This window comes from Cnephaeus nilssonii (assembly GCF_951640355.1).
Source record: "Cnephaeus nilssonii genome assembly, chromosome: 20".
NCBI classification, from domain to species: domain Eukaryota; kingdom Metazoa; phylum Chordata; class Mammalia; order Chiroptera; family Vespertilionidae; genus Cnephaeus; species Cnephaeus nilssonii.
The window spans coordinates 45,250,152-45,273,724 of record NC_137091.1 but is presented as its reverse complement, the minus strand read 5'-3'; the positions used below and the strand labels follow the sequence as shown (position 1 = coordinate 45,273,724).

Sequence of the window (23,573 nt, the reverse complement as noted above, 5' to 3'; positions counted from 1 at the left end):
TTCCTTTTCATTTAAAAGCTGCGTCCTATTCGTGTGTTGGGAAGCCTCCCGGTGAGGGCTGGGGAGCTTTTGGGGGTCGACAGAGGATTGGGTCTTCAAGACCAGGGGGTCGGATTAAAGTGGCAGGCATGGGTGTGCATTCTGGGGGCCCAGACATCCCCGTGAACACCGGCTCTCCCTTGGTGATTTGGGGCGAGTGCCTGCCTACACCCCTAGCTGGGATATCTAAGGGCACCTGGATGATGTGAGCTCCGAGTGAGGGTGACTAGTCCCCAGGAGAGGAGTGACCTGGGTCCCAGGGTGTGCTCAGGGGCTCAGGGCAGCAAGCCTCAGCCTCTCTGGGCTTTTGCCACTCGAAAAGGCCAGGACGGACCGTGGCCGGTGTGGCTCAGTGGATAGAGCGGTGGCCTGAGGACTGAAGGGTCCCAGGTTCCATTCCGTTCAAGGGCTCCTGCCCGGGTTGTGGGCTTGATCCCCAGTTGGGGGGCATGCAGGAGGCAGCCGATCAATGAGTCTCTCATCATTGATGTTTCTGTCTCTCCCTCTTCCTTCCTCTCTGAGATCGGTAAAAATATGTTAAAAAAAAAAAAAAAAAAAAAGGCCAGGACTGGCGATCTAGTCATTCAGCAAATACATTATGAAAGCCAACTAGGTGCCAGGCACTGTCCTAGGTGCTGGGAAGCAATGAGATCTTTGCCTCTAGAGGTTGTGCTGGGAATTGAGACAAACGTCTTGTGTTCAGCACAGCTAAATAGAAGGTCACGGTCACGGCCACGGACTCAATTGTTTTGCAAAGATTAGAAGGTCAGCCCGAGGCCAGAGTACAGCAAGCACCCCTTTGCCACTCCTGGTTTAGAGTGAGGGGCATCGCAGCTCTTGAGCCTCAGCCTCCTCCTCTGTACAATGGACGCAATGCTTTGAAGGGAGGCTGGGGTGTGGGGCAATGTCCAGTACCAGGAGGTCCCCCAATACTGGCCAGCTGTGATCAGAATCAGCAGACTGCCCCACCTGCAGCCCCAGCAGGTGGAAGAAGCCAGTGCCCATCTGGACCCACCAGAGACCCCCCTGCAGGAACACACACCACCCCGACGGGGTCCAGTTGGGGCTGGAGTTTATTTCTGCCAGAGCTGGAGGCGGGAAAGTCAGGGAGACCCCTCCAGCCCCCACAGGGACTCTAACCAGACTGTGATCACACAATAGCAACAGAAGGGAGGGCAGAGCATGGGAAGAGGGGGACGAGACAGGCCCCCTGATCCTGCTCCTCTGCAGGAATCACAGGCTGGGAGACGGGGGGCGGGGGGTGGGGGTGGGTGAGGAGGGCAGGGGGGCACGCTCCCTTCCTAATAAAGACCATTAACATCTGAAGTAAGTATGGGAGCTGTATGGGTCCACAGCGTGCAAACTACACCCGAATTTCCACTCCAGCGAGAGAGCCCCAGTCCTTGCCTCCTGCTCCCCACCTGGGCTCTTCCGTGTTCTGCGTTTATGGAGGTCTCAGGGGGCCCTCTGGGGTGGGGCTGATAAGTGGGTGGTGCCAGCAGGTGGCACCATTTCCAAAGTGCAAGAAGCCACAGGTTGGGTTCATGGGACCTGCACCCTCCAGGGCCAGGGAGGGAGGGGTGATGGCTAGGAACAGGGAGGGGTCACTGGGGCTGCACTTCCTGGGGCCCGTCAGACTCCTGGGGCTGGGGCTGCGGTCCAGAACCTGGCTCTGCCTCCTCCGCCTCCTCGTCGGACGCCACACCCTCCTCCAGTCGGAACACCTGGCGCACCGTGCGGGTGGTGAAGGTGAGGGGCCCGCGTCTGTGGGCAAAAGGAGAGACCGGCAGACAGATTAAATGAAGGGAGTAGAGGAAAAGTGAGAGATAGAAAGATATGGAGAAAGACATAATAAAATGAGAGGGGAGAGATGAGATGGAGAGGGATGGGCAGAGGGCAAGGGTGGGTGCAGAGAGAAATGGGGGAACACAGGGACAGAGAGAGATGAGGACAAAGGGACTGAGAATGATGGGGACAGAAGACCAAAAAGAAAAAGAGGGTCAGAGAGTGATGGGAGGGCCGAGAAATGAGGGACAGAGGGGGGGGGGGACAGGTGTTTATGGAGTGAGGGTGTGTATGTGCAGGGTGGCCATACCGGAGCCGGTTCCTCAACGTGGTCACCTCGCGGTTCATGGACTCAGCAGACTCTGTGACATCCTCCAGCTCACGCTGCAGCCTTCGACGACCTGCCTGAGCCCTGGATGCCTCTTCCTCAGCCTCCTCCAGCTGCCGCTTCAGCTGCTTCACTCGAAGGTTCCCCTTCTCCAGCTTGGTGGGAGCAAGGAGGCCAGGTCATGTCTCTGCGTGTCGTCCTTGTCCTCACCCCTCATTCTTATCACTCAATCTGCCCCACCAACCAATTCTTCTCTGTAGCCACACTGGTAATCTTTTTGCTCCAAATTCACCAAGCTTATTTCCATACCCCAAGGCCTTTTCACCTGGTGTTCCCTCTGCCTGGCTCTCCCTCAAGCTTCAGGTATCAATTCAAATGTCACCTCCTAAGAGAGGATTCCCCAATCCTCTGTGTCTCCCTTGCTCTTCATTCTTTTTTCTTCATAGGCTTTGTCACAATCTGTAATTATCTTTGTTTGTTTATTGGTTTCTTGCCTCTTTTTCTGTTCTGAAAATGTGAGTTCTGTGAGGGCAGGGACCTTCTCTGTCTCATTCACAGCCATATCTCCAATGCCTAGCACAGTGCCCAGCATATAGTGGGTACTAAATAATTGTTTGTGGAATGAATGGTGAATACAGCTGAGCTTTTAAGGGCACAGTGATACTATATAGAGCAGCGGTCGCCAACCTTTCAAACCTCATGGACCTCCAGTGGTGCGCGAACCACCAGTTGGCGACCGCTGCTCCAAAGGTTTCCCTTAAACCAGTAGTTGCCAACCTTTCAGACCTCACAGACCACCAGTGGTCCGTGGACCATTGGTTGGCGACTGCAGTATAGAGTCTGGAATCTGATCCAGGCTCTGTCTTTACTGACTGACTTTGATGCAAATTATATCCCCTTTAAAAGTTTGTTTCCTCACCTGGGAAATCAGACTAGTGAGAGAACGCAAGCATGTATTTTTTTTTTTTTAAAAGTGGTACTTAACTAGTGGTAGTAAAGACCTGGCGGGGAAGGGAGGGGCTGGGAAGAGGGGGAAAAGGGAAAACAGGAGATACCTGTAATACTATCAACAATAAAAAAAATACATAAAAAATAAAGCAAGTGGCTCAGCCTCATGAACCTCTTGGTCACTGGTTTGATTACCAGTCAGGGCACATGCCTGGGTTGCGGGCTGGATCCCCAGTGGAGGGTGTGAAGGAGGCAGCTGATCGATGATTCTCTCTCATCAATGTTTCTAGCTATCTCTCTCCCTTCCTCTCTCTAAAACCAATAAAAACATTAAAAAAAAATTTAAAAAGAAAAAGCAGGTAGCACAGAGCTTGGGACTCAGTAACTGCTCAATAATTAAGAGCATAGGCTCTGCAGCCGTTGTGCTGGGATTTGAACCCTCACTCAAGCTCTTTCTAGCAAAATACTTCTGAGCAAGTTGTTTCACCTTTCTGTGCCTCCGTTTTCTCATCTGAACACAAGGGAAAAATAACAGTGTACCACCACAGAGTTCTGATAAAAAATAAATGGACTCTCTAGTATGTGTTTAGCAGAGTGCCCAGCTCATTGAAAGCACTCAATAAACAGTATGTGTTATTTTAGCCCTGGCCTAGCCTCTCCTTGGCTGTCTCAGCTCCCAGAAAGCTCAGCTTTCCCAGATTCAAAATTTATGGATCACAAAATCACTGACTCCAGCTCTGTGCAATGGCACCACGCCCTGGATGGTATCTGCGTTAGTTCCAGGCCAGCAGCACCCGCACGCTGCCTCTTGTGACAGGAACTCGCTGCCTCCAGAGGTAGCCTGTGCTATTTCTCTGTCAGTGGTCCCCACCCCCACTGCTCCCGAGTGAGGTCAGCCGCTCACCTGGTCCCTGAGCTGGTCGGCCACCCTCCGTTCCTCCTCCACCTGCAGCACCACCTCTTTAAGCCGCTTCTCAGCTCTGCGCACCAGTTTGCCGGAGAGGATGCGCTCCCTGGAGAGAGGCGTGAAGGGGAGAGTCAGGAGAGGCGTACCCTGGGTTTTGTCCTGGTTCTCGAACTGGCCTCTTCCTGCTTTCCTACCCCCAACCAACTTCCACAGTTCACTCAGACATTAGCACCCAGGCTCCCCACATCCTTGGCTTCTACTAAGATGCCTGGTGTTCTTTCTTTATTTACTAGAGGCCTAGTGCACGAATTCGGCCTGGCCTGTGGGATCGGGCCGAAACCGGCTCTTCGACATCCCCCCAGGGGTCCTGGGTTGTGAGAGGGCGCGAAAATGGTTGTTGTTTTAAGCCACTAAGTTTTAGGATATCTGTTATGCAGCTCTAGCTACCTGCTACATTACTGTTGAAATCATACTGTAGTGGAAGTAAGTACAGGTTCTTGCAGCTCAAAGCCTCTTAAATGATACAGGAAGTCAGCAACCATTAGCATTATGATGCCTTTGAGATATTTCAAACCAGATGTTTGTAATACAACTCCCCTTCATCTCACTGACCAGAATGTGGGGGTCGCCCCCCAGCCATGCCCCCTCTCCCACCTACCTGTTTTCCTGCTCCAGCTGCTCCTCGGCCTGGGCCAGCTTCGACTCGAGGGCAGCGATGGTCATCTTCTGGCGGGCCCGGGCCCCCGCGTCCTCCTCGCCCAGGCGTTCCCGGAGCTCCTGGATCTGCCGCTCCAGCTGCTGCCGCCCGCTCTCCGCCTTGGCTGAGAAGCTGCGCTCAGCGGACAGCTCTGTGGTCAGTGATTCCACCTGGAGCGGGGGGAGGGGGGGGAGAGGCAGGCTGTCACGGCGAGGCTCAGAGGAAAGGTGGTGGGTTAAGTCCAGGCACCTCCCACAACTAGGTGGGTGGATGACTGTCACGTGCAGAGCACGAAGCTGACACACACTAAAGACTCAACACACGCGAACGTGTGTCTTTCCAGATCGACCTATCAGCCAACAGCTTTACCTTTTGGATAGATTTGTGCTATTTTAGAAAAAAAAAATTATTGCTCGATTTTAGAGAGAGAGGAGAAGGGAGAGAGAGAAACATCAATTTGTTGTTCCAGGGGAGGGGTGTGGGATGGGAATGGGGGGATGAGGACAAATATGTGATACCTTAATCAATAAAGAAATTTTTAAAAAATCTGTTGTTCCACTCATTTATGCATTCATTGGTTGTTTCTGGTATGTGCCCTGACCGGGGACCGAACCCATAATATTGGCGTATCAGGACGATGTTCTAACCAAAACCAGAACAGGTTTTTGCTATTTTAATAAGCCCACAAGACTATCACAAACTTGCTTAAATGCTATAAATTCTACCTCTGACTGTGAATGAGCCTATTCCAAGAGTTATCACACTTTTTTTTTTTTTTTTGCAACAGGATCACCTGGGAAACTTATGAAAAAAAAAAAAAAATGCAGACTGCATGGTCTCACCCTCCAGAGACTGATACAGCAGGTCTGAGTGGCCTCCATGAATGCGCTTTTTTTTTTTTTTTTAAAGGGAAGTGGCTACTTTAAAAAAAAAATGTTTTAATTGATTTGAGAGAGAGAGGAAGGGAGAGGGAGAGAGGTAGAAACATCAGTGATGAGAGAGAATCATTGATCAGCTGCCTCCTGCATGCCCCACACTGCTCCACACCGGGGATCGAGCCTGCCACCCGGGCTTGTGCCCTGACCGGAATAGAACCCGGGACCCTTCCGTCCGCATGGCCGACACTCTATCCATGAGCCAAACCAGCTAGGGCTGGACCACAATTTAGATAGTGGGGGTGCTCAATGCTACTAGATTGATTATTGTTTCTAGGTCTTTTGGATGGACAGAGGATGGATCTATATAAAATAACTCATACACACAAGCGTGAACACATCCAAGTCAAATTCAGGATTACTGGTTCCTTCCTTCCTTCCTTTCTTTCCCTTCCTTCCTTCCTTCCTTCCTTCCTTCCTTCCTTCCTTCCTTCCTTCCTTCCTTCCTTCCTTCCTTCCTTTCTCTCTCTCTCTCTCTCTCTCTCTCTCTCTCTCTCTCTCTCTCTCTCTCTTTCTTTCACTTCTCTTCTCTCCTCCCTCCATCCCTCCCTCCCTCCCTTCCTCTTAGGGACACTGGTGATACCCAGTCAGGGCAACCAATGAATGCATAAATAAATAGAGCAACAAATCCATGGTCTCTTGTTCTCTCTCTCTCTTTTTGTGATCCTTGCAGAGACCAATTCCCGCTACCTCCCCCCTGGGCCCAGGATGCTTCGATTGCCGCACATGCCACCTGTAATGTGACCGTGTAGTTCATCTCTGGGCTCAGCCCTCGGGAAGCCTCAGAAATACAAGCGAATAAAAACATCACTACCTCCCTTCCTTGAGAACTCCTATTCAACCTTCAAAACCCAACCCAAGCATTCCTTTTCGTACGTCTGTTGAATTAGAGGCCTGAGGTTCCGGTCCGGTCCGGCCGCGGGGCCGGGCGTGCTCACCTGCAGCAGCAGCTTGCGGTACCGGTCACCCAGCAGCTCCGCGTTGCTCTGCTCCTCCTCCAGCTCCTCTTCCATTTGCCCCAGGCGCCCCTCCAGCTGCCGCTTCTCGTCCAGAATGGCTGCCCTAGGAGAACGCGACCGACCAGGCGGGTGAGAGGGCAGGACGGCCAGAGGGGGGCCCCTCGCCCCGCGTGACCGTGGGCCACTCACTTGCTAAGGCTGCCGTTGGCCACCTCATCTGCCATCTCGTCCCGTTCCTGCTGGGCCTGCCGCCGCGCGCGGTCGGAAGCGGCCAGTTCCTGCGATGACCAGGGCGGGGTGGTCAGCGGGGGCGCGGGGGCGGGGGGGGCCCACCTGGGCACCAGCCTCGCTGCCTCTCACGCCTGAAGTCCTGTGGCCTTTTTTCATTGCACATGAACGTGGGGGACTCTGGTGTGAGCTTCATCCACACACAGAATTCTCCGGGGCCCCTGACCGCTCTCACCTCCTGCTGTCTGTCCCCAGGCCCCGCACCCTCATCACCTCCTCACTGAGCTCAAGCGTCTCCTTTCAAACCTGCCCCCCTCCAGGTTCCCCCAGTCACCGGGCCAGACCCCACCTCCCTTCTCACGCCCTCTGACCCCTTACACCCACAGCCATGCCCATCCTGCCCTTCACTCTGCCTGGTTCCTTCCTCCGTGTCCCCAGGCCGGACTGAGGCTCATCCTCTCTCCCACCGCCCTGCTCCAACCCCTCTCACTCCTGTTCATCCTCCCTAAGGCCCCAGACCAGGCCGCCTCATGCTCAGAACCCTCCCCAGGGCTCCCCAATACCCCCAGGCCCAGTGTAGTTGGTACCACCCCCCACTTCCCAGCGTAGCCCACCCTCATCCCCACTCTCCACCCAGATCCTGTTCGTCCGGCCTCACCTCCTGCAGCCGCAGCACCTCCGCCTCCAGCCCTTTAAGGCGCTTGTCGCTCTCCCGGTTCAGGGCAAAGATCTCATCCCGGGAGGTGCGTGTCTCCTCCACCTCCCGCCACAGCTCCTTCATCTGGGCCTGCGCAGGACAGAGGGGAGGTTTGTAACTGGCCAGGGTGGTAAGTGGCGGGGCCGGGACTTGAACCCAGGCCATCCTGTTTCGGGGCTTACACTCTAGCTGCTTTGCTACCTGGTTATATGGCTCTGAGTGTGTAAAGATGCTGGCATAAAGGTTTTCTCTTCAAGGATGCTTAAAACAAAGGGAAATTAAACACAGCCCGGCCGGTGTGGCTCAGTGTTGGGTTGACTATGAACCAGGAGGTCACGGTTCAATTCCCAGTCAGGGCACATGCCCAGGGTGTAGGCTCAATCCCCAGTGGGGGGCGTGCAGAAGGCAGCCAATCGATTCTCTCTCATCATTGATGTTTCTCTCTCTCTCTCCCTCTCCCTTCTTCTCTCGGAAATCAATAAAATATATCTTTTTAAAAGAAAAATTAAACACAAGCCACCATTAAAACCCCCACTCTATTTTTACAACAGAATAGTGCACACGCTGAAACCGGTTTGGCTCCGTGGACAGAGCATCGGCCTGCGGACTGAAGGGTCCCAGGTTCGATTCCGGTCAAGGGCATGTACCTTGGTTGCGGGCACATCCCCAGTAGAAGGTGTGCAGGAGGCAGCTGATCGATGATTCTCTCTCATCGATGTTTCTAACTCTCTATCCCTCTACCTTCCTCTCTGTAAAAAATCAATAAAATATATTTTTTTAAAAATAGTGCACAGCTGTTAGTAACCATAGTGAGGGCAGCAGCGGGCTTGAGGGTAGTAAGACAATTGTCACTGTTATTAATGTTATTTGCTTGGCCCTAGCTGGTTTGGCTCAGTGGACAGAGCGTTGGCCTGTGGACTGAAGGGTCACGGTTCGATTCCAGTCAAGGGCACAGGCCTGCGTTGCAGGCTTGGTCCCCCATGGGGGGCATGCAGGAGGCAGCCAATCCATGATTCTCTCTCATCATCAATGTTTCTATCTCTCTCCCTCTCCCTTCCTCTCTGATATCAATGAACATGTTTTTAAAAAATATTATTTGCTTGATAATGATAGCTTTTCAGCGTAGGGGTTTTCTCTCGCCGACCACACCGTGGCAATTTTTACTTCCGGGCGGGATCTTTCTGCCCCATGCTGCCCGGTGGAAACGTATTAGGAGGACGCAAGCAGTTTCAGGAGAGGTGAAATGAGTGTGAAGGGTAATTTAGCCTAATACAGCCAAAAAGTTATTTCCGCTTCTAATAATATAAACATTATGGAGACATTTTATCTTTTTTTTTTTTTTGGTACTAAGCCTTCAGAATCCAGTAGGTAATCATAATTTTGGACCCACCACATTACAGATGCCCAATAGTCACACGGGGCTGGTTCCCACTCTGGACAGCCCAGTTCTATACGTAAGAAAAATAGAGACCTGGTGCCCTGGCCACGTGGCTCAGTTGGTTGGAGTGTTGTTCCATGCACCAAAAGGTTGTGGGTTCGAATCCCGGTCAGGACACATACCTAGGTTGCGGGTTCGATCCCCAGTCAGGGCGCATACAGGAGGCAAGTGATTGATGTTTCTTTCTCACATTGATGTTTCTCTCTCTCCCTCTCTCTAAAAATCAATAAAGACATATCCTTGGGCAAGGATTAAAATTTTTTTATTTTTAAAAATATATATTTTATTGATTTTTTACAGAGAGGAAGGGAGAGGGATAGAGTTAGAAACATCGATGAGAGGGAAACATCGACCAGCTGCCTCCTGCACACCCCCCACGGGGGATGTGCCCACAACCAAGGTACATGCCCTTGACCGGACCCCTGAGTCCGCAGGCTAACGCTCTAGCCACTGAGCCAAACCGGATTAAAATTAGTTGGATTAAAATTTTTTTAAAGAATAAAATAGACTTGGCTTTTTGGAGCAGTTTTAGGTTCAGGGCAATATTGGGCAGAAGGCACAGAGGTTTCCCATAGACCCCTGCCCCAGGCACCGCCTCCCCATCATCGACATCCCCCCCAGAGCGGGACATGTTACAAAAAAATTCTTTTTCTAAACAACCAAATATAACTTTCGCAATGTTATTTCCATTACAAAAATTAAATAAAATGGGTGAATTGGACTTAAAAATTAAGCATTTTAAATAAAGGCAATAAAAATATTAAAAGAACCAAGGGAGCCTTTGGGGCATGGACGTTTATAAGGCCGGTGGGTAATCTGGGTGCTGCTGGTGGGGTGAGGGAGGGGTCCACGCTGGTCTCGCAGGAGCGGAGGTGGGGCCATCCATCCCCGGGCTTTAGCCCCGCCCTCGCCGGTTTAGGCCCCGCCCCTCACCTGCATCCGGCGCAGCTGCTTCACCGCCTCCTCCTTGCCCTGCCCCGCGGCCGAGGTCTGGGCCTTCAGCTCCTCCAGCTCCGCCTCCAGCTTCTTGCGCGCGGCCACCGCCAGGGCGCGCTGCTTGCGTTCCTCATCCCGCTCCACCTCTGCATCCCGCAGCTGGGGGTGGGGGCGGGAGGGATGGGCTCAGGGCACAGGAGGCCCAGGCCCCCTCTACATGCCAGTGACATAGACGTCCACCCACTCGCTCCTGCCCAGGCCTGCAGCCCTGTTCCTCCTGCCCCTGCCTCTCCCACCCAAGTCCTCCCCTCTGCTCCCATCCCCTCCTCCCGCCATGCCCTGCAGGGCTCCAGAGGGTCTCTCTACACTCAGAGTTGACCCTGCCCCTTCCCTGCTCCTGGCCCTCGTGTGGCTCCCCAGTTCCCTGGGAGCCAAGTCTTGGGCCTTCACTCATGGCTGCATCAGGTAGATAAAAAATACCCAGAGATCTCGGCCAGCGTCGCTCAGTGGTTGAGTGTGGCCCTATGAACCAGGAGGTCACAATTCGATTCCCGGTCAGGGCACATGCCCAGGTTGTGGGCTGGATCCCCAGTGTGGGGTGTGCAGGAGGCAGCTGATCAGTGATTCTCTCTCATCATTGATGTTTCTCTCTCTCTCCCTCTCCTCTCCCCTCTGAAATCAATAACAAAATATTTTTTAAAAAATACCCAGAGACCCCCAGCCTGGCTCACAGTCTCCATTTCTCCTTCCAGGCCTCCCAGCTCCAGTTTCTCCCCCTCCAGTCTGCTGCTCACGTGGCCCCGAGGGGTCTTTCTGACACTCAGAGCTGCCCCCCCCCCCCCCCCCCCGCCCCATGCTCAGTGCCCATCACCTAGTAGAGGCCGCCACAGACCACAGGACTGAAGAGCAATGAATGAATGGTGCGGGGTGAATGGGTGGGACACGGGAGGAAGCAGGTGGAAGAGGAAGTGAACGAGGGAGTGAGGCTGTGGGTGAAGGGGGTGTGGACAAGCTGGTCAGTGAGCATGGGATGAGTGGGAGGGGAGGGTGGGGTGCTGCGGGCTAGGGCGGTGGTGGGCGCTGAGCTGGGGAAGAGGAGGCTGGTGGGCTAGCAGATGGGACTTGGGTAGAGGGCAGGTGGGTGGCAGGGAGGGTGGGACTTCCGGCCTCTCGCCCCCGGTCAGCCCCGAGGCACAGCCAACTGGATGACCCCCGGCCGCGCCCGCGGGCACCTGCTTGGCCAGCTGCCGCCGCCTCTCCTCGCCAGCCTCGTCCCGGCCCTGCAGGTCTCGCTCATGCTGGGCCTTGAGGGCCTGCACAGTCACTTCCAGGCGCAGCTTGGCGTCCTCGGCGGCCGTCAGCTCGTCCTCCAGCTCTGTCACCTGTGTTCGCAGGTCGCTGGCCGCCTGCTCCGCCACCCGGCGGGCTCGCTCCAGCTCGTGTACCTGGTGGGGAGAGAGAGCGAGCACGGGGCACCGGGGTCACTAGGGAGGGGGCAGGCCGGGACCCTGGGAGAGTGAGGGGACCCCAAACCCATGTGCCCATCCTAGTTCGTTCATTCACTCACTCCTCCAGCATCTCCTGGGTACCGACTTCCTGTGTCTCATTCTGAGCCATTCAAAACCATTTTAGGAAGCACCTAAGTATGATCGTTCTATTGTCTGAAAGCTCTTGAGAGTCCAACTCAAGTGTCTGTTAGGTCAGCTGACTCTGCCTCATGGTGGGCTATTTTCTCACGGGTTTTGTGATTTTGGATTGTGAGTTCATTTCACTGGGATTTCATCCTCGGGAATCTTGTGTGGAAATGGGTTGAAGGTGCATAACTCCAGACTCCCCAGGATATCTCAGCTTGGGGGGGGGGGGGGGGCGGCTCCCAGACCTTTCTGGGAAGCGTAAATTATTTAAAAAACAAACAAACAAATACACTGTGAAGCAGATCTGGGCTTATGGATTCTTAGAGAGACCCCCCCCCCCATCTCTCTTTGTCCTCAGAGAAGTGTCCCTTGACCTGTCAGGGCCGCCCTGTTACCCACACTCCTGGCGCTGAGCCCCTCTCCAACTCACCCCTCATGGCGTGGTCATTTAACACGCGCTTAACGGTCCTTTTGCAACACCCACCTCCCACACGGCACTGTGGTTCTACAGGGCAGGGACTCCGTCTGGTGTGACCACTGCTCAACGACCCCCCGGACACGTGTCAGTGACCGTGTCTACGTTTAGCCCTCTGAAGGGGGCATGGGTCTCCCCTCCTATTTGGCACCTGCCCATCAACTTGGTTTGCATGAAGGAGTCACACGTTGTCACATCAGTACCCTCTTTCCCAGAAAAGGCCCTTCGACTCACTGCACATAACTTGGCATTTTCCCCCAAGGATGGGCTTTAGCATGAGTTGGATTTTGGCTCCAGTCACTGGGGGTGCAGGCGAAGGGTACATTTCAGGTTTGGGGGGTTCTCTCCAGGCCTGGCTAAAAGCTCCATTGTATCGACGCCAACGCCCAGGGACTCAACTAAACACACAGTCAGGGCCTCTGTCATCAACCAGGTGCTCTGTCCCTGGCCTGGCCTGGCCGGTGCCGCACGAATATATTTCTTGGGTGAAGGAAGGAAGAAGTGGAGGGACACTGGCTGGGCGAGGGGGCGTGGGAACAGGCCTGGGGTGCCCCTCACAGGCCCTGGAGGGATGTGTGAGTCGGGGGAAGACAGAGGCCTGGTGGGGAAGGCCTGTGTGGGCTTCGGGGTGACGAGGTGGGGGTCTCCTCACACTCTGTGTGTGTGTGTGTGTGTGTGTGTGTGTGTGTGCACACATACTCATGTCTAGGGAGTGATTCAGAGCCTGTGTGTGTTGTAGTAAAATCTCTCCATGTTTTCTGTCTCAGAGTATTCACACACACGTGTGATGAGTGATTTTCATGCTCTTTGTGTACATGTGAACACCTGTGCTTAATGGGAGATTCTCCTCACATGCCATGGACACACACACAAACAGGTATGTTTTGTGGGCAGCTCTCACGTTTTGTGTGTGAACATGTGTGTTCGACGGAAGAGTCTCCACATGGTCTATGTGTATGTGAACACGTGGGTTTGGTCAGCAGCTCTGCTCCTGTTGTGTGCGTGTGTATGAACACGTGACATGGATGACTGGGTCTCCTCATGCTCTGCATGTGACAGCACACGTGTGCATGCAGTTGTCACATGGGTGTCTTGGGGAGAGGGCCCCCACTCACGCTCTTGCCCACGTCATCCTTGCTGCTCAGCAGTGCCTCCAGCTCCGCCCGAAGGGCCCGGTTCTGCCGCTCCAGCTCCTCACGCGCTTCCTGCTCCTCCTCCAGAGCCCGAGTCAGCGACAGGGTCCGGGCCTCACGCTCCCGGCCCTCGGCCTCCACCCGCTCGCGCTCCTCCACGGCCCGCAGCACAGCTGCCTTCTCCTCTGCCAGGAGCTTGGGGGTTGAGGGAGACAGGGTGGGGGAAATAGATCAGCTGAAAGGAGTGTACAAGGGGGTGGGGAATAGGGAGCAGCCAGGGACAGATAGGCAGACAGACAGACAGACAGACAGACAGATAGGCAGAGGCAGAGACACAAGAGGGAGGTAGAGGGATTAAAACCGCAAACTAGCTCCGCTCTTCAATGGATCAAACTCATTAGCTGCTCACTGTGGACACTGACCAGAGGAAAGGGCTTCTTCCTTTGGGGGAAGTGATAGGAACACACATATACCTCTATTTCCAAAATGCACTTGAGCCTTTCCTGTTTTTTTTCCAGGCACAGTGATTGAGAACAATAACATTTACAATACAGGCAAAGCAAGGGAGAGGGTGGGACTCAGTCAAGAGAAAAATCAGTCCATGAAAACAGATCAACAGATGACCTGGATATCATCACACAAGGGCTATGATAAGTACGTTTCAGGACAAGACGGATACAATGGACGAAGAGATGGTTATTTCAGGAGGTATTAGAAATGGTAAAACAGAACCAAACAGAACTGAAAACTATAATTTCCAAACTCAAAATGTCCCTGGAAGAAACTGAGGGTAGATTAGACACAGAAGAATTAGTCCACTTGAAAACCGGTCAATAGAAATGATCCAAATAGAGTGAAGAAAAAAAAAAGTGTAAAAAAATTAACAGTCCTAGCTGGTTTTGCTCAGTGGATAGAGCGTCAGCCTGCGGATTGAAGGGTCCCAGGTTCGATTCCAGTCAAGGGCACATGCCAGGGTTGCGGGCATGCCAGGTAAGGAGCCTGCAGGAGGCAGCCAATCAGTGATTCTTTCTCATCATTGATATTTCCATCTCTCTCTCCTTCTCCCTTCCTCTCTGAAATCAATAAAAAAATATTTTTTTAAAAAATTAACAGAGCTTTAATAACCCACGAGGCAGCACCAGGCAGTCAAACATACACGTGTTTGGAACTGGAAGAAACCCAATGGGATCTGGAAAAAAAATCTACCAGCACTAATAAGGGAGTTTAGCTAGATTGTAGGAAGCAACATCAAAATATACAAAAACTGATTGTATTTCTATACCCTAGCAGTCAGAAATTGAAACAAAAAGAATACTATTAAAATAGCATCAAAAATATAAAATGCTTAGAAATAAATCTGGAAAAAAGATGTGAAAGATATACACTGAAAACTACAAAACATTCCTGAGCTAAATGAAAAATCTAAGCCCCCACCCTCCACTCCCCAAAAAAGAAGATCTAACCCGGCTATCGTGGCTCAGTGGTTGAGCATTGACCTGGGAATCAGGAGGTCATAGTTCCATTCCCGGTTGGGGCCCAGTTAGGGCACATGCCTGGGTTGCAGGCTTGATCCCCAGTGGGGGGCATGCAGGAGGCAGCTGGTCAATGATTTTCTCTCATCATTGATGTGTCTATCTCCTTCTCCCTTCCTCTCTGAAATCAATAAAAATATATTTTAAAAAAATAAAGAAGATCTAAATAAATGGACCATGTTCCTGGGCCGGAAAACTCAATATTATTAAGATGTCAGTTCTTTCCAAATTGACCTAGAGATTCAACGCAATCTCGAATCAGGAGTATTTTTGTGGTGCAGAAATTGGCAAACTGATTCTAAAATACATATGAAAATGCGTAGGACCCAGAAGAGGTACCTATTGTCAAATGGCTAAATACCAATGATAAAGAGAAAAAAACTTAAGCCAGCTAGAAGAACATATCCCATGACCCTCAGGGAAACAAGGATTTCAGTGTCTGCTAACTTTTCCTTTGAGACAATGGAAGCCAGAGATCATGGAATGATCTCTCCCAAGTGCTGGAAGAATCAAACTACCTAGAATTCTCTACCCAGCGAAAACAGCTTTCAAAAGTGAAGGCAACGCCGAAACCGGTTTGGCTCAGTGGATAGAGCATCGGTCTGTGGACTGAAAGGTCCTAGGTTCGATTCCGGTCAAGGGCATGTTCATTGGTTGCGGGCACGTCCCCAGTGGGGGATGTGCAGGAGGCAGCTGGTTGATGTTTCTCTCTCTTCGATGTTTCTAGCTTTCTATCCCTCTCCCTTCCTCTCTGTAAAAAATCAATAAAATATATTTAAAAAAAAAAGTGAAGGCAAAATAATGATGCCTCCATTTTCTAGATGAAAAAACACAAACAAAAAACAGGCTCAGAGAGGGTGGAGCAGTTTGCCCAGCCACACAGCCTGAAAGGGACTGAGCGGAGATTCAAAACTCCAGGTTGGCTGATCTTAATGCTCTGGGGCTGTGTGATCTTTGTTTCATCTTCAGATCGCCCGATGCTTAATATTGTCCCCATTTCCTAGATGGGCACACTGAGGCCAAAAAGGGGAAAGCAGCTTGCCCGAGGCACACAGAGAGCCAGCAGGAGCAGTGACATGTGTTGTTTCATTTCGTCCTCGCCAGCACCCTTCGGTGCACCTTCGGGACCAGTTTGGGAGGAAAAGGAGGTGCTATCAATGGGTGTTCTGGGACAAGAGACATCCGCCAGGTTGGATGGGGGTCTTATTTTAGACTCAGAGCGAAGAAGCATCTTGCCTTAGGATTCCCCCCCCCACCCCGCCCCCGCCCAAGTTCATTCCTCATTGCCCACAATGACCATGGGAGGCAGGATTAGCATCCTGATGGCCCAGCAGAGTAACGGGGTCCGGGGTCCGGGGCACTGAGGCGGCCCACCTGGTCGAATTTGCGCTGCTTCTTCTCCAGCGTGCTCACGAGCTGCCGCTGCTGCTCCAGGTCCATGGTGGCGTCGTCCAGCTCCTGCTGCAGCCGCCGGCGGCCCCGCTCCAGCCGCTCCACCGCCTCCGTCTTTTCTGTCAGGCGCTGCGTCAGGGCCTCAGCCTCACGGGCCGCCCGGCGCCGAGCCTCCTCCCCTGCCTCCAGTGCCCCTGCCTCCTCCTCCTGGCGCCGCCGCCACTCTGAGAGCTGGGGGGAGGAGAGAGAGGGTGGGTGGCAGTCATGGCTGTGACCGAGGTGTGAGCTGGTAGCGTCCCATTTCCCAGATGAGGAGACTGAGGCCAGAAGAGGGAAATGGCTCACTGCACTGGAGGAGGGAGGAGGCTGTGAGGTCTACGACCCTCAGCTTTCCCAGGAGATTAAAATTATTCCCTCTGGGACCAAGACGGTGAGTCAGACCCGGGCTCTGCCCTGGGGAACCCCCAGTCTGATGGAGAGAACGGAGTGTCGCAGCCAGGGTGATGGAGGCTAAGGTATGGGAGCCAGGGGAGTCCTCAGGAGGGGCGCAGAATCGGTTTAGAACATTTAAGGGAGACTTCCTGGAGGAGGGAGCATTTGTAATGGATCTTAAAGTATGCATAGAAGTTTGCCAGTGGAAGGAGGACATTTGCAGGCATGCATCCAACACTCATTCATTCAGCAGGCATTTCTCAAGGCCTCCCATAAATCAGGCTCTCTGTTGGCCCATGTTGGGGACCAGATCTAACTCAGGGTCCCACTTGACAGAAGCTCTCCAGTTTGTGGGGGACTCATGGGCAGAGAGTGTTCCAGCCCAGGGTGACTGGCGTGGGAACGGGGAGAAAGAAGGGTTGGGGAGCTCAGAGGAGGGTGGCCAGGGACTTCCCACCATAGGGGGCGCTGATGCCGAGTCCTGAAGAATGAGAAGGTTTCCCAAGTGAAGCGGGGAAGGAGATGAGAGAGGAATGCAGCTAAAGACGAAGAGAACAGAACGCAGGGCCTCCGGCGCCCGGCTGAGAGGCAGGCGCTTTGTCCAGGGGAGCCGGGAGCCATGGCAGGGCTGTGAGCAAGGGAAGGGCAGGGCCAGCTCTGGGGCAGGAAGACCGTGTGGAGAATGAGCCGGAGGAGGAGAGACTGGAGCCAGGGAGGCGTGAAGGGAGGCTGAGAGGAGGATCTGGGGGCAGAGGACGAGGCTTCAGCAGGGCGGGGGCTGTGCAGGCGGAAAGTGGGCGATAAGACAGGCCGTCAGGGCTCTGCACTGACAGGTCGTGGGGCTGAGGGACAGTCAGAGGCGGGATTGGCACCCAGAAGTCTGGGCTCTGACTGGTCGGCTAACGGGGCCGTCTGAGCCAGGGAACCAGCAGGAGCAGGCTGGGGGACCAAGTGTCCCCTGGTCCCAGGACGTCTCACCTGGACCTGGGCAGTCTGCAGCTCACGGCCGGCCCGCTCCCTGGCGGCCGCCTCCTCCTCCAGCTGCTCCCGTAGTCCGGCCACGTCAGCCTCCAAGGCTCGTACCCGGGACCCCAAGGCCAGCTTTGCCCTGGTCTCCTCCTGCAGCAGCTCCTGTAGATGGAGAGGAGAATGGAGGTCAGGTGTGGGCAGAAAGGTGGGAGGGGCTGGGTACAGGGGCGGGGGCGGGGGTGGGGGGAGAGGTCACCTGCGCATCGTGCAGCTGGGCCTCTGTGCTGCTCAGCTCCTTGCTCAGCCTGATGGCTCTGGACTCGGCCTCACTCAGTGCCCCAGACACATTCTCGAGTTCAGCCTGCGGGAAAGGGGCACCTTCCAGTGTCGGCTTCCACCCAGCCGACCCAGCGGCTCCTCCACCTCCACACCCTACCACACGGCTGGTGGGAATGTGAATGGAACAGCCACTGGGGAAAACGGTTAAACATAGAGTTTCCTTATTGCCTAGCAATTCCGCTCCTAGGTGTGTGGACTCAAGAGAAATGAAAACATATGTCCAAGCAAAAACATGTACGGGGATGTTCATAGCAGCATTAGTCACCACATCACAATGGAGAAAGATAGAAACAACTCAGATGTCCACCAGCTGGTGAGTGGATAAACAGAATGTGCCCAGGAACTGTTCTAAGGGCTTTACAACTTTTGGCTCACTGGATTCACACACCAACCCTCAGAGGCAGATGCCACTGTTATTCCCAGTTTACATAAAGGAAAGCTGAGGCACAGAGAGGCCAGGAAAAGTGCCTGGGAGCTCAGGTGGAACTGAGATTTGAGCCCAGGCAGAATGGCTCTGGAGCTGTGCTGTCCGAGATGGCAGCCATATGTGGCCATTTAAACTAAAATGACATAAAAGCAAAAATCCAGTTCCTCGCTTGTACTTGGCCACATTTCAAGTGCTCGCTAGCCAAGTGGATAGCACAAACACAGAAAATTCCCAACACTAAAGAAACTTCTAGCCGAAACCGGTTTGGCTCAGTGGATAGAGCGTCGGCCTGCGAACTGAAAGGTCCCAGGTTCGATTCCGGTCAAGGGCATGTACCTTGGTTGCGGGCACATCCCCAATAGGGGGTGTGCAAGAGGCAGCTGATTGATGTTTCTCTCTCATCGATGTTTCTAACTCTCTATCCCTCTCTCTTCCTCTCTGTAAAGAATCAATAAAATATATACACAGCAGTCTTTAAAAAAAAAAAAAAGAAAGAAAGAAACTTCTGGATAGCGCTGCCTAGAACTTCCGCTATCAGCCACCAAACTGTACTGTTGATGCCACTTTTACTCTTGCAATATGCCAAGTGCTTAGCACAGTGGTGGCTGCATAGCATGGTTCCACTTGGGATAGACCCCCGTGTTCCCCCCAGATCCATTCTCCCTTGGTCCCACTGTGACAGGCTGTTAACTAGGCCCATGACTGTCAGCTAGAAACTACATTTCCCAGCCTCCCTTGCAGTGAGCTGTGGTCATGTGATCATGGTATGACCAATGAAATGCAAGCAAGTGATGGATGCAAATTCTGTCCCTCCTAAGCTGGAGCACAGACCCACAACCCAGATTCCACTCTGAAGACGAGGTCAACACCCTCGTGAACAGTGGAAAAGACGGGGCTCTTGAGCGACCACATGGAGCATAGGGTCGTCCCGCCAGCCTCAAATGCTTACCTTGAGCCTGTTTCTGGAGAAAAAGTGTGTATTTTATTCAAGCTGATGATTTCTGGGGTCTCTTTGTTATAGTAGCCTAAACTTTACTCTAAAGAATACACACTTTTCATCTGGAAATTAAGAAGTGTAACAGTGGGGTGTTTTCCCCGGGGGCTGGGGCGGGGAGGGTTGGGAAATTAAGTCTTCCCTCTGTTCTTTTTGCTGTTTGTGTCCTCAATAATGAATAGGTATTGGTCATTTATTTAAAAAGTCCAGAACCCACGGCTTGCCTCCCAGTCACAGACTGATACTGTCCTCACACGGTTCCAGGCATTCACCGTGGGCTCTTCTAATCAGACCACGGATCATTTAAGGCCCAAAGAGAAGCGTGGAGGCTGAGCTGTGGCAGGGGTCAGAGCTACGGGGTCAGGCAGGCCTGGGATCGAGTTCTAGCTCAGAATGACTTCAGACAACCAACCCCACCCCCCTGGGCCTCGGTTTCCTCGTATGTACAGTGGGAACAGTATGAGCACGGCCATCCACGAGACGTCGGGAGGAGGCCGTGAAACACACAGGATGTTTGGCACGTGGCAGCAACTCACCACGTACTCGCCCCTCCCCGTGCGTGATGATGCTGGAAACGTTGGAAGGGACGGACCACAGGGCTGACGTGGACCAAACAGAAGCCCAGAGAGAGGAGGTCTCACTCAAGGCCACAGAGCAGAGACCACCGCTGCCCCGCTCACCTGGGCTCGCTGCAGCTTCTCCGCAGCCTCTGCGCGGGCCCGCTCCCCGTCGCCGGCGCGGCCCTGCACCTCCTGCAGCTGGGACTCCAGGCGGCGCCTCCGCTGCTCGCCCTCCTGACGCGAGGCCTGCAGGTTACTCAGCTCTGCCCGGAGTTCAGACACCTCGGTCTCCAGAGCCAGCCGGGTCTTGTCCCAGACACCTTTGCCCTGGCAGGGGAGAGAGACAAGCACAGGTTTACGGTTCCCCCATCAGCCAGGCCGGGCACATTCCTGCCTCAGGGCCTTTGCACTGGCTTTTCCCTCTACCTGGAACTCACTTCCCCCCCTGATGCCGGGATGGCTCAACTCTCACCTCTCCCAGTTTAAAAAATATATATATATTTAAATATATTTTTGTTGATTTCAGAGAGAGAGGGAGAGAGAGAAGCATCAATGATGAGCCCAGCTGGCGTGGCTCATTGGTTGAGCATCAACCTATGAACAAGAAGGTCCCAGGTTTGATTCCCAGTCAAGGGCACATGCCCAGGTTGTGGGCTCGATCCCCAGTGTGGGACTTGCAGGAGGCAGCCGATCCATGATTCTCTCTCATCATTGACGTTTCTATCTCTCCCTCTCCCTTCCTCTTTGAAATCAATAAAAATGTATTAAAAAAATAAAGAAACATCAATGATGAGAGAGAATCATGGATCGGCTGCCTCCTGCAAGTCCCACCCTGGGGATCGAGCCCACAACCTGGGCATGTGCCCTGACCTCCTGGGTCAGAGGTTGACGCTCAACCACTGAGCTACCGTGGCCAGGCACCTCCCTCAGTTTAACTCAGACGTCCCCTTCTCACCCAGTCCCTCCAGGGTGCTATTTAAAATCACAAACCGCCCACCTCGCACCTGATCCCCTTTCCGGGTCATCATTTTCCCAAAGCACTTAGTACCCCAACAGCTGTTACGGATGTTTATATTGTCTGCTCTCTGCCTCTCCTGCCAGAACACGCACCCCACAGGGGAGGGGGCACTGTGTTTGTTCACTGCTGGTGCCTCGCATCATCCCTGGAGCACAGTGTGACTCAGTTAATGCTGAGTGAAGGGGAACCAGCACATGAATACGTAAGGAAAGAACCCCAGACAGATGGGCCGGCCTAGAACCCGCCAGCGGTACCTCCTCCAACCCAGCATCCTGACCTCCCTCCCCATGGCCCTTAAAACTGCCCTCCCTCCTCCCCCCAACCCCCCACTCCTGCCCTAACCCACCCTCCGGGCCTGCTCCAGCTGTTCCGCCAGCTCTCCCAGCGCCTGGCCGTGGCGCTGCCTCAGCTCCTGCACTGCCATCTCGTGAATGCGCGTCTCCTCCTCCAGAGCCTTCTTCAACTCCGTCACCTCCTGTTCCCTCTTGGATCTTTGGGGCAAGGGGAGGAGACAGAATTTCAGAACAGAGGAAGGCAAGGACTTTGGGGGAGCCCCTGACAGCTAGTATTTTTTTATTCTTTCTCTCCAAGGATGGGGACCTCACTCTACGTTCCTTAAAGAATCTAGGCATTGATGCTGTGCAAGGAATGTGGCTTTAAGGGTGAACTCCTATTCATCCTTCAAAACCCTGTTCAAAAGGCCCCTTGTCAGGGAAGTCTCCCTTAGGGGCCTTCGCTTATCATGTAACGCTACTCCATTAAAGCACGCTTTGTCCTGGATTGGGTCTGTTCTGTGCCCAAATCTTCCTCCCCCGAGACTGGAAGTTCCTGGGGGCAATGCCTGGGTGTGACTCATCTCTAACCCCAGGTTGGCCAGAGCTGGTACTCAATAACCAATTGCTGAATTACTAAATCTCTGTGTAGATGGAGAATTCTCACCAAGTCCTTCTCCCCTCCCCCGCCCCGCACGTGCCCAGGCTGTGCCAGCCGCGGGCAGCCCGCCTCACCGGAGCTCCTGCTGGGCATTGGTGGAGTCCAGCGTGTCCTCCAGCTCGCCCCGCAGGGCCTCCAGCTCCTCGCCCAGGTCCCGCCGCTGCTTCTCCGCCTTGGCCCTGGCCAAGCGCTCGGCCTCCAGGTCTTCCTGGGCCTCGGACAGTCCGGCTTGCGCCTCCCGCAGGGATTTGAGCAGCAGGGCGCGGGCCCCGCCCTCCTCCTCCACCCTGAGGGCAGACAAGGACCAAGGAGTTAGCCACAGGAGCAGGCAGGGGGCAGGATGACTTCTGGGGGCGAAGAGGCCAGATGAGGACTTTGGGGTGACCCGTCTTGGGTTCAAATTCAGCTCTGCCCCTGGGCATGTGCCTCCAGTACTCAGCCTCAGTTTACCTAGCTGTAAAATGGGAATGACGCTGACAGCAATCCCAGGGACATTTATGAAGCTCCTACCACATGCAAGCCCTTTACTCCATGGTCACATTCAATGCTTATGACAAATGAGGAAACTGAGGCACAGGGCAGGGAAAGCACTTGCCCAGGTCACACGGTCAGTGCGTGGCAGAGCTGAGGGCACAGACCCACCTCAGGAGCCCTAAGGGACACAGCCTCTTGCATAGAGGAGCTGAATGGAGCGCCCGCGCAGACCGGGGCTGTGCAGATGGGTTTGCATCCCCTGCCGGGCCACCATCTGCCTGGCTAGTGACAGCCTCTCGGAACGGCAGGTCCTGGTCTGTGAGAGGACGTGAACATCCACGTCCCAGGGTTGCTGCGGGCATGGCAACAAAAACGACGGGAGTGCAAAAGGCGACCTGCTGTACGAGCCCTGTTGTCAAGAACAGGAACGTCTGCCCTGGCCGGTGTGGCTCAGTGGATTGGGCATCGCCCTGTGCAGCGAATGGTGGCTGGCTCGATTCGATTCTGGGTCAGGGCACATGCCTGCGTCTCGGGTTCCGTCCCTGGTCAGGGTGTGTACTGGAGGCAACTGATCAATGTTTCTCTCTCACATCAATGTTTCTCCCTCTCTGTCTCTCTCTCCCTCTCCCTTTCTCTCTGAAATCAATAAAAATATATTAAAAAAAGAAAACATTCTGGAACTAGACAGAGGTGGTGTTTGCACAACATCATGAATGTGCCAACTGAATTGTCCACTTTAAAATGGTTAATTTTGTTATGTCAATTCCATCTCAGTATTAAAGAAAACAACAAGACCATAGGAATAAAATAATGAAAAGTGGTAACAGACACACCCAGCATTTACCGAGGGCCCAGGGTGTGCCAAGCGTTTCATGAGCACCTTCTTATTTAATTCCACACTAACCCCCATTCGACAGATGAAGAAACTGAGGCCACAGAGGTAATGTCACTTGGGCGAGGTCACATGGCCAGGAATGGAGCCCAGAAGTCAGACTCCAGGTGTGTGTTCTTAACCACAGACACACACACACACACACACACACACACACACACACACACACACACACCGTGTACCAGCGATTCTAAGAAGCACATCTTCCCTATAATCAAGGCGTCTCAGTTTGCATGAAGCACAGTGGGTCAAAAGCATCTGAAAAACCCACTGCCCTATCTGGCACACAGTAGGCGCTCAATAATCGTGAATGGCTGTCATAATGATTATGATTCCTAAGATGGTCAGACCACTTATCAAATCACCGACTCTGGGCTGCTGGGGGTTGGGAGGCGAGTAGGGGGAGAAGAAACCGCCTTTTCTTGCCTCTGTTCTGACCCGGAACCATGCAAGTTACTAGACACCAGGGCCT

General features: G+C 53.5%; 1 protein-coding gene across 5 annotated transcripts in view; it reads right to left on the bottom strand.

The window, feature by feature from the left end:
- Nucleotides 1-1,106: 1,106 nt before the first annotated feature.
- The window catches only part of MYH14 (myosin heavy chain 14), an 89,664-nt gene continuing 67,197 nt past the window's right edge, over nt 1,107-23,573 (bottom strand). For all 5 annotated transcript variants that reach the window (XM_079760116.1, XM_079760120.1, XM_079760118.1 and 2 more), the window contains exons 27-42: nt 21,810-22,022; nt 21,149-21,293; nt 19,905-20,111; nt 17,721-17,825; nt 17,474-17,626; nt 16,046-16,294; nt 13,122-13,334; nt 11,130-11,342; nt 9,895-10,056; nt 7,485-7,613; nt 6,788-6,876; nt 6,578-6,701; nt 4,666-4,874; nt 4,005-4,113; nt 2,135-2,307; nt 1,107-1,803 (exon numbers count right to left, since the gene is read on the bottom strand). In XM_079760116.1, coding sequence (XP_079616242.1) covers nt 1,644-1,803; nt 2,135-2,307; nt 4,005-4,113; nt 4,666-4,874; nt 6,578-6,701; nt 6,788-6,876; nt 7,485-7,613; nt 9,895-10,056; nt 11,130-11,342; nt 13,122-13,334; nt 16,046-16,294; nt 17,474-17,626; nt 17,721-17,825; nt 19,905-20,111; nt 21,149-21,293; nt 21,810-22,022 — 2,653 coding nt within the window. In that variant the 3' untranslated portion in view covers nt 1,107-1,643. The remainder of the gene's footprint in view (nt 1,804-2,134; nt 2,308-4,004; nt 4,114-4,665; nt 4,875-6,577; nt 6,702-6,787; nt 6,877-7,484; nt 7,614-9,894; nt 10,057-11,129; nt 11,343-13,121; nt 13,335-16,045; nt 16,295-17,473; nt 17,627-17,720; nt 17,826-19,904; nt 20,112-21,148; nt 21,294-21,809; nt 22,023-23,573) is intronic.